Here is a 14,766-nt window from a genome sequence, read left to right as displayed (position 1 = left end):
AACGGATTATTGCTTCCGCACTTAGGTTTCATGTACTGAAGTCTGGTTTAGGAGTTAGGCGTTTTAAAATCTTATGAAATATTCATTAATTTTATTTATTGATTTATTTAATTGTTATTCATTTTAAAGTTGGGTTAGGAATACCCCAAACGGTATTTCTTTTTTTTTTTCCTCTTATTTGCCTATTTGAGCATTATTTAATTAAATAAAAATTCTCTCTTTTATATTATTATTCTTTGAGAAAATATATTGTCACGCCTATGCATGCATAAAGGAGCATCTAGAAACATACTAGAAATTTGGGTCGTTACACCTACATGTTGCCCATGGCCATATGCCTGTCTCCACCCTTTTTTACCATGTTTTCATCCTATGTATTTCACTTTGTTGGGTAGTTTACTTTCTATGTACTTTTCTTAGTGTGTGACCACTCGTCCATTTCCATATGTGGCGGATGTGTTTTTGTTCAAAATGCACTATATAGGGGTAAGACTAATTATCGTATTCTTATAAGATGTATGTTATAAAGTCGTGTTGTTGCTTATTGCTTTCTAGTTGTATGACTAATATTCATTGCTTAATCATGCTTTCAAACGTTTTGTGAAAACTTTTTTTCTCTAAACCTGTTTTCTAAAACCTTTTCTCAAGAATAGGGTGGAAGTTGCGAGAAACGTCCATTATGCCATTGGCTATTCGAATTTGGATTGATCAACTTGTTCGAGGGCAAAAACAAGTGTCAGACAATTGCCTCGAGTCCCTTACAGGAGTGCGATTGTGACGCCGGACAATCGCTATAATTCCAGTTGTGTTCAACACGAATACGAAACGGCGGTGGAGTGGAAACAGACGGTTAAAAAGTTAAGATTACGCTAGGAAAAATTGGAATTCCAAACTCACAAGGTGATGTGGGATTCAGATTCGAAGGCACAGGAGTTCCTTGCAGAGTCGTCATCCTCCATTAAAGGCAAAAGGTCAGTAGAGTACGACTAAGCTATTTAGCCCCATTTCTCAGACAGACTTTGAAGTTTGAAGAGACGGGGACTCTCAACTTTAAAAGTCAGATTTGATGTGTCCCATTTGGTACCCACGTGTCGCTTTACATGTTACTGTTTCTGACCCTCTCTTAAGTCTTAAAACAAACACCCCATCCCTCCCTCTCAAATACTTGTACGTTATTTTCGTCTGGGTCTTTATCCTTTAAATTCCATATCTTTTCTGGTTCACTCATGGTCATAGCCATGCCGAAATGAGTGTCCTTTCAATTCAACCCGCTATTTTGAATCCATGATGTCACAGAGAACAGGTTTTCCCCGGAAGCCTATGAAAAGAAGGTCCCACACTAGAAAGGTTCCAAGGGAAGCTGTAATCAATATGGCGGAGGCTAGAAGACAGATAGCCGAAGCTTTGCGACTTCATAGATCGTCGTTGTCGTCACCGTTTGCAACGAGGATGTGTATGGCTGAACCCAGTGGTTGCTATGTCTGTGAGTTTGAGAAAAAGTCCATATTTCCAGGTTCGCAGCATTTTTGCTATTCGATATTGGAGTCTATGCCAGTTCCTCAACCGACATGGTCAACCACAGCACCTTCTGTTCTGCGTTCGCCGGTGGCGCCGATGGAAGAGCAGGAAATTTTTGAGTGGGGAGATGGGCAAGCTTCTTACGCTTGGTGGCTTGGATTTTTGAAGGCTTTGGATGTTAATAGCAGCAACGACACAGAGTATCAAAATGCAGGGAGTGGAAGTGCGGTGGGGATGAGTTCAATGATGTTGACTCAGTGTCAGGATGGCTTGGAAAGTGGGGAAGCACTGTTTCTGGAAACGAGTGACCACACCTCGTTTGCAGATGAATGGTTGATAATTCCAATTGGTGAAGACGGGGGGTTTATTGATAACAATTGCCTTGGGAATGATTTAGTATCTAACTAAGTTCTATGTGGTTTTGCTTAGTTTTCTGTTAAATTGTTGGGGCTGTATGGTTTACCACTATGCCCAGAATTTTCCTCCCAAATATATGTATATGCATCCCATTTGAACCACTTTTGTTCATTCTATCAAGTCATGAGGGAGGATGATGTTGATGCAGGGTGGTCAGGTCAGGGTTGGTGGGTTGAACGTGGACTTAGGGATCAACTTAACCGTTATTCAATTTTTTTTTTTCTTTTTCCCCCCCCCCCCCCCCAAGACTATTAACTAAGTATTTGAAAAATCCTTGCAAAATCCCATAAACATGATCGAAACCATACGCCACGAAACGCGCCTTATACCACTCGACCACTTTTACAAGCCTTCACCAAGTTTCCAATTATCATTGGTCGTTAACGCCTGATATTCCTTAGCCAGCCTTAACCATTGTCGCTAAAAATTGCTTGCAAATGTTTGGGAAGAAAAGTAGTCTGGTGGATGGTCTGCGTACCCAAAAGAAATTATAATTCGGAAAACTAGGCAATTTCAAAAAACTAGAACTAAAAAAAGTAGCTGGAATGAAACCACGATCTCATCTCTTTGATTTGAATTTAAGTCCATCTTACTTAAGGTTGAGGTTGATATTTTTGGTTAGTCCTAGGCTGATGATAGAGAGAGTCAAGGTCAAGACACCAGTGTATGCGCGTACGAGCCACGAGGCACTACTATTTGCGATAGTTTTGGACTTTGTCCAAATAAAATGATTGTGCTAATGAACTAAACAACATGTGAAGTCACATTGGGCACTAGCCCTAGATAAAATGTAGACTTTGGGATGTTGTAATTTTATGTATATCCATATGTAGCAGCATACTAGACTAGCTAACCATCATAAGATTCCTAATGCCTTTAAATATTAAAGCATTTCGATATATAACTTAACACATCCAGACCAATCGGAATACCAGAATAGAAGATGTTTATCATTTAGAATCTTTTGCAAGTTGAGGAAAAGGGTCCAATGACAACCTTCAGGAGGACAATAAATACAAGAAATGTTGCGGAAGCCTATAGAAAGAAATTCATGCCTTCATTAAAGGAACAGACGAGATGAAATAAAAAGTAGGCTTCCTAGTGCATGCCACCAGAAAGCTCAAACAGGCTAAAGATATGAAGCCCAGAATACATAGAGTCGCCTAATCCTTTGTTGCAACTTATGAGAATGAAGTGCAGATGGAAGATTGGTCGCTATCCTGGCTTCTTCACTTCCAGAATTCCAACAGAATGGCTTTGCCCTTTATTACAATTTTTGAAATTGGGAATGGCAAGTCTCTGGCATGGTCCGTTCTTTTGTTTTCTTTCCGAAGGTGTGGTATTTCATATGCTTCTTACAGTCTATTTCATCAATACGTTCGCAGGCCCCTTTTCTCAAGTAAAGATAAAAGAGAGGGAATAAAGGAAGAAAAGCATGCACGAGAAAGGAATTTATTGAATCAGAGCACTTAAATATCACGAGTAAATGACCATACTTTATGTTGACCTCTCCAATGCCAAATCAAGCAATCTGCGAAAGAACTGGTGGGGGTATACAGGTGGTGTCTCTGCAAGTGCCTGTGCGTGCATGAACGACACATGATTATTTAGCATTGAGAAGTTGGGAGGAAGACACTCTGTGTTTGCATGCATCATGATTGCGCTAAAATCGGCATAAATGACGTGGGGATCAACTCCAGATGAAATTTCTTATTTTCAAGTTTGATATTTCAAGGATTCTTTTCCAATTTTTTCTTTTTTACAGAAGAAACTAATGTAATGATAGCCTAGATCATAATAAAAGAACGCCTCAAATAATTAAAATTGGAATTTAAAGGGGTCGCTAGTGCTCGAAGAATGTTGATTGTTCTACTAATGACGTAACATGAATCCTTGAAAATAATAATAATAATAATAATACATCAATGTAATACTTACCTGGTGGATGAGAACTGTGGAAGGTGTCATTCCAGGGACTGTATTAACTTCAATGACTAAGACCTAAGAACGGCACAACCTCAAGTGATGTCAGAAAATATGACACTTTAAAATAACATCAATTCCAGTGTAAAATCCTAGAGTACCATGCTTAAACCCAAACAAGGACTTCAGTTTCAGAGAGACAACAAAAAAATTTTATTAAGTTCCCAAAATACTTGGACAAGCATCCTTGAACGTTTGTTCAAAAATAAGAGCATGGCTTGTTTTTATGAGATAAATGTGTAGGATATTTTTGTTAACGAGAAATGCAAAGTACTTCCCGGTAAGGCCTGCATTTTAAATCTTAAACGCTTCAATATTGTCTTGTTCAACAATTTGGTAAATGGAAAGGCATGTAAGGAGAAAGCATCAAATGAGTTACCTTTCCACTATCAACATCTACAAATGCATCAATTCGGGAAAATCCTTCCAGCTGTAGTGCGTTTGCAATCAGTTCAATATGTTGTTTACACTTCTCCAGCGACTCATTACTTAGGCAGAAAGAAAAATCTTCATAAATACATAATGTAAAAGAGAAACCCGAGAAGCAACTTGATGTAGTGTTTAAATATTAAACATATATTTCTCATAGTCAGGAGAAATTTTATGCTTTCAAAGTTCAATTAAGGAAGGAGCTTAATAGCATGTAAATACGAGATAAATAGTAGAAACTTAAGTGTTGTATGAAAAATAGAGTAGCTACTCATTTAAAGAAAAAAGTACTCTAGTTTCCAAAACTAAAACGAGGCCACCCCGTCAAAGAATGAAGTATCACCACAAACCTAATAATCGATAATGGTGGTGGAGTTAAATTGATGCCAGTCCCACCTGTCAATTAGACATATGTCATTGAACACTTCAAAAGACTAAAGTTAAGGAATCAAGTATCTATAGCTCTCTATCACAGCTGAAAGTACACCTCGTCGTGTTTAATTACTTCGCGTTTATTAACATAAGCAATTTTTTCTTGTTTCTGATAAATATTTGCTCGACGCCCACATAGACAGGGGTCAGGCAATAGCTCACTGCCTGTATTCTGTATAAACCCGATTTAATAGAACTACAAATAAATATTAGAATTCCATCTTGTTTCGGAAGAAAAAGATAGATCACCTTGGAATTTCTCCTCGAGAGATAAAATATCCCCACTTTCCTTGACGGTGACGCTAGGACTCAATGAGTGCATTGATCCACGTGTTCCCACAACACCTACAGTAATTTCCACCCATCTACTTTGTCCTTTCCACAAAAGTCTTTCAGACTCATCAGTAGATTTGGATGAAACAATTATCTCATCGGTCTCGATAAAAGGTTCAAAAATCAAGAGTTCTGGAGGTGGTTTTGGCATCTCAATCATGCCATGTGCCTATAATTAAAAAATTGTTACACTATAACCTAACAATAACATAAACTAGAAAACAACAATATAACCGAAAACTAACTATAAGGAAAAGATGGATATTTAACAGCGATTGATTGTTCACATTTGGTATTAGTAACCTATGGCACAAGCTGCCTTTCAATGCCAGATGTCTATTATTCTGTAAGATAGTCTACAGCACTCAACCAGGAAAAAAAATTGTCCTTGTGGTTTTGGATAGAATTGCAGGAAGAAAAGTTCCTAGAGATGGCACATAACTATTTGTACCTTTGACAAACTATTAGAAGGAATTCTGACGAGGCAGTTCTCCAATGCTTTCACATAAACTGCAAGGTCATCAGCACAGCTGCATGAAGAAATAATTCAAATGTAAGTAAATACAAAAATTTCTTTCGAATATAATTTGATACAACAATAATGAGATGTTTTTCTACATTTCAAATGGTCAATCAAATTTTTGGAGAAAGCGAACAGCAAACAATATGTTATATCTTTTACCATAGTCTTGCAACCCCGGTCGAGCAACCATCTCTAGCTGGTTTAACACATAACGACTGACACTGAAGCTTGCAGGTTAAGTCATGCCATACATTTAATATAGGGATATGCAAGAGATATTCTTTCCTCCTCTCATCCTTTTTAATGGTAAGTACACCCATTTCTGAAAGCTATTCATAAAGATAATTCGTGAAACAGAATATATGCTGGTTTTATAAATTATACAAATCTGTTCTCTTTAAAAATAACAATCAGTTGGCTAACGTACATGGTTTAGGGCCAACGAAGTTGATACTTTGTCCATGCATATGTTAGAGGCTGCCACTCCGGGACCTTCAATTGAGAAAATGAAATACAAAGTGAGCAAGAGAAAGCACAAATATTGATAGTCCTCCTTGACCAATGTTGATTTTTGGCAAACCTGTATAAGGAACTCCTTGGGCCTCCAACAAGGATTGAAGCGTGCCATCTTCACCAATGCCTCCATGCACTATAATGTTCACAATAAAAGTCATAAATGCACAGTAAACTTTTATGCTATGATTTTCTGACTTAGCTGCACTGTTATTCAAATTCCAAGGTTCTATACTGCTAGGGACTGACATTAGTAAGTTTCCTAATGCCGTTATAATTTCTCTCATATAAAGGAGAAGAGGAGCGCATGCCAAGGATTGGCACCTGCTGGTTAGAAACAACACCTGCTATAAAAACCGTTGCATCAACTTCCTTCGCTTTCTTGATCCACTGCTCCAAGGAAAATCTCACAGGCAATTCATCTTTGATATCAAATCCTGAAAACCAACTATGCTTCTTCAGACCTTCTTCAAGATCAGTCACCACTAGCTCTCGCAGATGAGATGTTAATGCTGCGCGAGTTGGTTCAATGGCCTCAATGCATGCAGCAAGAACTTCCTCCGTGGTGTGTCTTAGCACAAGTGAGTAACTGCTTAGAAAAAAGAATCGTGTTAAACAATAATATAAAGGGCTAACTGCATGAATGGACGTTAAATAGAAATATCTAAAAGTTCTCTTTATTTACAATATAATAAGAAATCTAGATGCCAACGATGTTTAAATGTTTTGTACTTGTACCTTGCATTTAAATTAAGGTTAGTGCGTTGACGATTTGACTTTCAAAAAACTTATTATAGAAGTATAAAATAAATGGTAAAAAGAAATGTTAAAAAAAATAAATAAAAAATTAGAACTCAAACACAGTTGTATGACCTTGGCCCTCTTCAAGTAAGGTCAATTAAGGTCATAGAAATATTAAATATTTTAGGCTACAGTTCTTTAAAATGGTTGTAATAGATATGATTATTATCACTTAGTACTTATATGCCTGAAAAAGAGTTGGCACTTGTTGAAATATGGAGTATTTATCCTAGGGGCATTTTAGTCTTTTTACGTGTTCTTGCTATTTTTGGGTTTCTGCAAATCTATTTATATTTGAATCTTGAGTGCTTGTAAGTTTGTAATTGTGATAAAAATTAATAAAATTCTCCTATCGTGATTTTTTCTCTCTAATCTAGGGTTTTTCACGTAAACCTGGTGTTTATTTTCCTTTCCCTTTTTTTCAATATGGTATCAGAGCAAGGGGATGAAACCCTAGGCTTGATAGAAGAAATTCAATCATCGGCCCTAGTAGATGATGGACCAACAGTAGAAGAGACGAACACCGCTGTGATCCAGGCTGCCATTGATTGTTACCTCAGGACAATTCTCAACCAACAGTAGCCGATTGGAAGCCCAGCCACGCCGCACATGCTCCAGCAACATCCGATTGGTATCCAACAACTGATTCAACTCCATACCCAACTTTTCCAACAACCGACTGGTGTCCAACAGTTGTTCGAAGGGCAGTATGCTAGCCTCGCGACCCAACAACTCCAACCTCCGACCCAACCGACCCAGACCCAGCCGCTGATCATGCAACCGCTCAGCACCGAGCCGTTCGGGCATTACTCAGGGCAGGCCGACCCATCCACCAATGCGGCTCTAACCCAGCTGATGTCAAGCTTTAGCGCCGCTTCTGGGCAGGCCGACCCGTCCACCAACGCAGCTCCGACCTAGCCAACGTCGAGCTCCAGCGCCGCCCCTGCCCTGCTTAACACCCTCCAAGTGGCAGCTCATCTGGGGCTCCAGCCGCGACCCGTGCAGCCTCCAACCGGACAGCCTCACACCCAAGCTGTCAAGCCTATAGGTCAACATCATTCTTCAGGTCCGAACGGGCAACAGTCTCCTACAACTTATGGATCGATCGGTTATGGAGGTTTAGGACCAATGGGTGTCTTTTCGATTGGAATTCAACAACAGATTGCTAGTCTCCAACAAAAGATTGCAGCACTTGGGTCGTTTTTTTGGTACCACATCCAACCCACAGACAAACCCTAATCCAGATTTGTTTTCAAGTTTGCCTTTATACGCGGAAACTCCAGTAACAGCCTTCCCTAATTTACCTACGGTAAACATTTTATCGGGGTCTGTGGGGAATTCTACAGGAATAATCACAGTAGAGAAACTAAATGGCTAAAATTATTTTTCTTGGTCTCAATCTGTAAAAATGGTTCTCGAAGGACGACATAAATTCGGATATCTAATTAGCAAAATACCAAGACCAAACCATGGGGACCCTCAAGAACAGGTTTGGAAGGACCCTCAAGAACGGGTTTGGAAGGGTGAAGACTCCCTACTTCGCTCGATGTTGATTAACAACACGGAACCTCAAATCGGAAAGCCCTTGCTGTATTCTGCCACTGCTCGAGACATCTGGGATGCGGTCCAGAAGCTGTATTCAAAAAGACAGAATGCCTCGCGTCTATATACATTGCGAAAACAAGTCCATGAATGCAAACGAGGAACCATGGACGTGACCTCGTACTTCAATAAGTTGTCTTTATTATGGCAAGAGATGGATTTATGCCAGGAGATTGTCTAGAATTGCTCATGTGGTGGGGTTCAGTATTCGAAGATTGAGAAGACTAATCGTATCTATGACTTCCTTGCTGGGTTAAATTCAAAATTTGATACGGTTCGTAGTAGTATACTAGGACAGAGGCCAATACTGTCCCTTATGGAGGTTTGCTCTGAAGTTTGATTGGAGGAAGATAGGAAAAGTGCCATGAACGATTTTGTGATTACAGTTGTGGACTCTACTGCATTTAGGGTAAAATCATCCGGATCGGAGAATGACAATCAGGATGGCAAATCGCCTCCAATATGTGAGCATTGTAAGAAACCATGCACACGAAGGATCAATGCTGGAAACTACATGGTCGACCCCCGAATGGCAAATGTCGGTCTTCCAATGACAAATCAAAGTCTGGCTGAGCCCTTGTGAGTGAAACTACTGATGATGCCTCCCAGTCTCAAGTGACCAACCCGAGTGACCTAGGTACTATTGGAATCAGTACAGTTGCTCAATCAGGTACCACTCAATCTCTTAGTCTTCTTATTGAGGGAAAAGATACTTTGATACTAGATTCAGGAGCGATCGATCATCTAATTGACTCATCTGATCGATTCTTCTCATACTCTCCGTGCGCTGGAAATGAGAGGATTCGAATTGCAAAAGGGTCCTTTGCTCCGATTGCTGGTAGAGGTCGTTTGTCTCCTTTTCCAGGGTTGGTTTTACAAAATGTTCTACACGTGCCCAAAGTTACTTATAATTTGTTCTATAAGTCAAATAACCAGGGATCTTAACTGCAGAGTTATCTTCTCACCTGATGATGTTTCATTTTAGGACTTGAGCTTGGAGACGACGATTGGTACTGCCCAGCATGATAAGGGTCTCTCTACCTCTAGTAGCACGTCTAGGACTAGTTTGTTATCGTCGTTTACAATTTCTAAAAAAGACTATTTGTTATGACATTTTCGCCTTGGTCATCCATACTTTCAATATATGAAATATTTGTTTCTCCATTTATTTTCTAATGTGGATATTTCCTCTTTGTCTTGTGATGTCTGTATACGTGTCAAACAGCCCAGGGTGACCTTTCCCTCACAACCTTATAAACCTTCCCAACCTTTCCACTTGGTTCATAGTGATGTTTGGGAGCCATCGAACATTACTACCTTATCCGACAAGTGATGGTTTGTCACCTTCATTGACGACCACACCCATCTTACAAGGATATTTCTTCTTGTTGATAAGTCCAAAGTATCATTTGTTTTCCAATAGTTCTATACTACAGTCGAAACCCAGTTCAATACTAAGATTGTTATCTTTTGGAGTGATAATGGATGGGAGTTTGTTAATAACACCCTTCGTGAGTTTTTGAATTCAAAAGGAATTATCCATCAAAACTCATGTGCCTATACTCCTCAGCAAAACAGAGTAACTGAATGGAAAAATCTCCACCTTATAGAAGTTGCTCGATCTCTCATGCTTCCGACATCCCTTTCCCTCGTACCTTTGGGGAGACGTTCTTACTGCAGCTCACCTCATCAATCGTATGTCATCCCGTATTCTTAAGTTTCAAACACCTCTAGAGTGCTTTAAAGAATTTTTCATGTCTACGCGTCTCTTTCCAGATATCCCTCTTTGTGTGTTCAGGTGTACTGCCTTTGTTCATAGCCACGGCCCTCACCAAACAAAGTTTGCCCCTCGTGCTTATAAGTGTGTCTTTGTGGTGTATCCTCTTCACCAACGGGGCTATAAGTGTTTCCATCCATCTTCAAGGAAGTATTTTGTCACTATGGATATTATGTTTCTTGAGGATCAACCTTTTTTTTTCCGTTAGTCCTCTTCAGGGAGAGAACTCTAGCGAAGAGGCTAACTCATCTACCTACTCTATCCCTATAAAATCCGAGCCCACTCCTAAAACAAACCCTATTCCTCTACAAAATAAGTACCCTGGATAACATACTATAGGAAGAATCTTAGAAAGGAAATGGTGGCTCCTGTTACTGCACCGGGAAATGCCCAAGAATCGAAACCGGTACCTGCTCAGATTCAAGCGTCCCCTGTTTCTAATGATGCTTCTGGAAGTAAAAATGAGTATGTTAAAGGTGATATAACGGAATGGGGTGAAATTAATGGGTTGACTCCCAATGAGGACAAACCTACAAGTTGTAATGAGTCACCAGGAGAAACTCAGGAGAGTGAGGTCTTGCCACAAATAAGCAAGCATGATCACCATCCCTGTTTGATGAAGAGTCTGGAAAAACAGGAGATTATGATGCCTCCCTTGATATACCAATTTCCCTACGAAAAGGAACTAGATCGTGTACCAAACATTCCATGCATAGTTTTCTATCTTACAATAACTTGTCGCCTGGGTTTAAAGCTTTTACAACCAATTTGGATATTGTGACAATACCAACCAACCAGTGTGCATGTGGCCATGGAAGTTCCCGAGTGGAGATCTGCTGTCATGGAAGAAATGAAAAGCTCTCGAAACAAATGAGACATGGGATCTTGTTACTCTTCCCAAGAGTCACAAAACAGTTGGATGCAAATGGGTGTTTACTGTCAAGTATAAGTCTGACGGGACTCTCGATAGGCACAAGGCCAGATTGGTTGCTAAAGGGTTCGCTTAGACATATGGGATTGATTACTCAGAAACTCTCTCCAATAGCAAAGCTGAACACAATTCGGGTCCTTCTCTCAGTTGTAGTTAAAAAGACTGACCCCTCTATCAACTTGATGTAAAGAATGCTTTCCTAAATAGTGAGTTAGAAGAAGAGGTCTATATGAGCTCTCCTCCTGGGTTTAAGCAAAATTTGGCAATTGCGTCTGCAAACTCAGGAAGTCCTTATATGGCTTAAAACAGTCTCCGAAAGCGTGGTTCGACATATTCACTACCTTCGTTAAGTCCCAAGGGTTTGTTTAGGGACATTATGATCATACTCTATTCACGAAGAGATTCGAATCTGGGAAGATTGTTGTTTTGATTGTATACGTTGATGATATAGTTTTGTCAGGAGATAATATAGCAGAGAATGGCAGGTGAATTCGAGATTAAGGACCTTGGTAGTCTGAGATATTTTCTTGGTATGGAGGTATCAAGATCGAAGGACAGAATATATGTATCTCAACGGAAATACACTCTAGACCTGTTGAGGGAAACAGGGATGACAAGATGTAAACCTGTTGACACTCCCGTTGAATTCAATACTAAACTGGGAGATTCTGTTGAAGGAGTTCCAATGAATAAAGAAAGGTACCAGTGTCTCGTAGGGAAATTGATCTACCTGTCTCATACTAGACCGGATATATCCTATGTTGTTAGCATGGTCAGCCAGTTTATGCAAGCTCCATACGAGAAACATATGAAGGTTGTTACTCGGATTCTGGGGTATTTGAAGTCTATTCCTATAAATGGCTTAATGTTCAGAAAACATGATAATAGATTCATTAAAGCTTATACTAACTCAGATTGGGCAGGATCCATAACAGATAGAAAATCGACTTCAGGATATTGTACCTTTGTGTGTGTAATCTTGTCACCTGGCAAAGTAAGAAACAAGGTGTGGTTGCTCGAAGTAGCGCTAAGGCAGAATACAGGGCTATGAGTCTAGGAATATGCGAAGAGATATGGTTGAAGAAAGTTTTGTTTGATCTTCACCTGGACAGTCAAGGTCCCATAAAACTTTATTGTGATAATAAGGCAGCTGCCAACAATCCAGTGCAACATGATAGAACCAAACATGTGGAGATTGACAGACACTTTATTAAAGAGAAACTGGATAATGGTAGCATTTGTATTCCCTACCTTCCTTTGAGTCAACAGGTTGCTGACATTCTCACCAAAGGGTTACTAAGACAGAGCTTCGACACTTATGTTAGCAAGTTGGGTCTTATTGATATTTATGCCCCAACTTGAGGGGAAGTATTGAAATAAGGAGTATTTGTCCTAGGGGCGTTTTAGTCTTTTTACGTGTTCCTACTATTTTTAGGTTTCTGCATATCTATTTATATCTGAGTCTTGGGTGCTTGTAACTGTGACAAAAATTAATAAAATTCTCCTATCGTGATTTTTTCTCCCTGATCTAGGGTTTTCTACGTAAACTTGGTATTTATTTTCCTTTCCCTTTTTTTTCAATAGCACTTGGTACATTTGCCTGAGAAATAGTTGTAAATTACAAAAATAAAGAATTTCATCTACGGTTATAATCCTCCTTTCTTATTGTCCTGTTAAGAGTGATAAAGATTTATAAATTCACTAGTCAGAACTTACGGCAATGACCAAACCGTTTTGAAGGTCAAGTTGGCTTCATTTTTGTCCAAATCCACGCCAGATGTTTGCTCGATAGATGGGGCCAGTAAACATGGAGTTACTTCAAGCTGTAGCCATAAAAATCATTCTCAGATTAAGATAGGGAAAAAGATGCACTCAGAGAAATAAACCATCAATGAAGTAAAACTTTGCATTGGAGGTCTTATATCATCTATCACAACTTCAAGACAGAAACGAACATCTGAAAACATTTATAAATGGAACCAATAACTCTCGAGGCAATAAGCAAGTAGAAATTCTCAAACTCAAGTTTTTTCTAGTTCACTCGGGTGATACAGAACATTTGATCATCAATAGAGTGTTTTTTGTAATTCCTCTGGCATTGGGGTTGCTATTCTTCCTTCCTTTCATAACAAATGAAGGAATCTAGTTGCCTATTCACCCAGACAACCAACACTTATTGACCATTTTGATCCCTTAAAAATGAAATGATAATGATAATAAAAATGAAATAACCAAAAAGGTAATAAGTACAATGACCAAAATGAATATTTTAAAAGTACATTGACCAAAATGAATCAAATCCAAAAGTACATGGAATAAAGTAGTTTTTAAACCATGAAAAGACTAGCAATTGTCCATCATTGCATAATTGTATACTCGGTGTTCAGCTTCGAAATCATGGGAGGAATACAAAGGAGTGAAAACTAATTAAATCAGATCTCGATCTTGAGCACCTGCGCTTTCAACTATTACATATTTGAACATAATCTAGGCAGAAATTGGGGTAACTTACCTCATCGAACGCTTGCAGATTAAGCCAAACATTTGTTCCACTCATAAGAGATACTTGACGTTCTGATGTGTCTCCTCCAAAAATAACAAAAACTTTTCGAATGCTTTCATGGCTAGAATATGCTTGACTACGTTGAGAGGAGATCGATCTTCTAGGCGTATTCCCAGACATACAGTCCAATGATCCTAGACTGGGATACCGCAAACAAGCATGGTAAATAATGCTCCGAAGAATATTTGAGTGAGAAAAACCAACCTGGAAATGTGTATATTAGACTTAATGATGTAGCGTATATGGTTTTGAGATTGAACACATATGAGAAATGGAAAAAAGAGGCTTTAGCAAGGAAGATGAGAATAACAACTAGAGGTTTTGGCATAACCTATTAAATATGTATATTATGTAATGTAACCAAAAGAACAATGTGAGCATCTCATTAAAGAGGCTAAATATTTTTTTCCCGTAGTTGCAGAAAGCCCTACAGGCAGTACTCCAGGAGTATTCTATTAACCTCCAGCCGAGATCCATTAGACAAAATAACATTATAATGCCAACATTAAGTACCTTTGAGGCTTGCTGAAACAAAAAACTGGTTTGTTCCATCCCACTAATCTGTGTATATAAATAAGATTAATAGGAAATCTAGAAAAAGTATACTTTTAGTCAAATTGTAACTATCAGCTAAAAAAACACCATTACCAAATTTATGTCGGTATAGACTACTGTGCCAGATTTAGTCCTTCCAAACTTCCCCATGGAGCATGAAGATTCATGAGAGAAATTAGGCAAATACCACCCATCAATCCGAGCAAAATCACAGAGACCAAGTCCTTTGAAGAGTAAAGATGCTCCTTCACGAATGGTTTCTATCACGTCAATAGGAAAACGAGGAGGAGTATGATATGCGACCTGTTTTATAAATGCAGACTCCTCATTGATTTGAAAATGAATATAGTTACTAGATAGGGTTAGATAGAATGGAAGCTAGTGAATTC

At 38.9% G+C, this 14,766-nt stretch overlaps 1 protein-coding gene across 7 annotated transcripts in view; it reads right to left on the bottom strand.

The window, feature by feature from the left end:
- LOC120090245 overlaps window positions 1-14,766 on the bottom strand; it is a 28,702-nt gene that overhangs the window by 11,265 nt on the left and 2,671 nt on the right. For 2 of the 7 annotated variants that reach the window (XM_039047800.1, XM_039047801.1), the window contains exons 11-24: window positions 14,471-14,680; window positions 14,336-14,383; window positions 13,772-14,026; window positions 12,976-13,082; window positions 6,493-6,737; window positions 6,216-6,284; window positions 6,063-6,127; window positions 5,795-5,964; window positions 5,564-5,642; window positions 5,029-5,281; window positions 4,698-4,743; window positions 4,298-4,406; window positions 3,874-3,936; window positions 3,432-3,513 (exon numbers count right to left, since the gene is read on the bottom strand). In XM_039047800.1, coding sequence (XP_038903728.1) covers window positions 3,433-3,513; window positions 3,874-3,936; window positions 4,298-4,406; window positions 4,698-4,743; window positions 5,029-5,281; window positions 5,564-5,642; window positions 5,795-5,964; window positions 6,063-6,127; window positions 6,216-6,284; window positions 6,493-6,737; window positions 12,976-13,082; window positions 13,772-14,026; window positions 14,336-14,383; window positions 14,471-14,680 — 1,800 coding nt within the window. In that variant the 3' untranslated portion in view covers window position 3,432. Of the gene's footprint in view, window positions 1-2,864; window positions 3,330-3,431; window positions 3,514-3,868; window positions 3,937-4,297; window positions 4,407-4,697; window positions 4,744-5,028; window positions 5,282-5,563; window positions 5,643-5,794; window positions 5,965-6,062; window positions 6,128-6,215; window positions 6,285-6,492; window positions 6,738-12,975; window positions 13,083-13,771; window positions 14,027-14,335; window positions 14,384-14,470; window positions 14,681-14,766 lie in introns of those variants that run through there. The other 5 variants (XR_005485475.1, XM_039047802.1, XM_039047799.1 and 2 more) reach the window with 4 other exon arrangements.

Source organism: Benincasa hispida, chromosome 11 (genome assembly GCF_009727055.1).
Source record: "Benincasa hispida cultivar B227 chromosome 11, ASM972705v1, whole genome shotgun sequence".
Taxonomy (NCBI): domain Eukaryota; kingdom Viridiplantae; phylum Streptophyta; class Magnoliopsida; order Cucurbitales; family Cucurbitaceae; genus Benincasa; species Benincasa hispida.
This window is presented reverse-complemented; position numbering and strand designations above follow the sequence as displayed.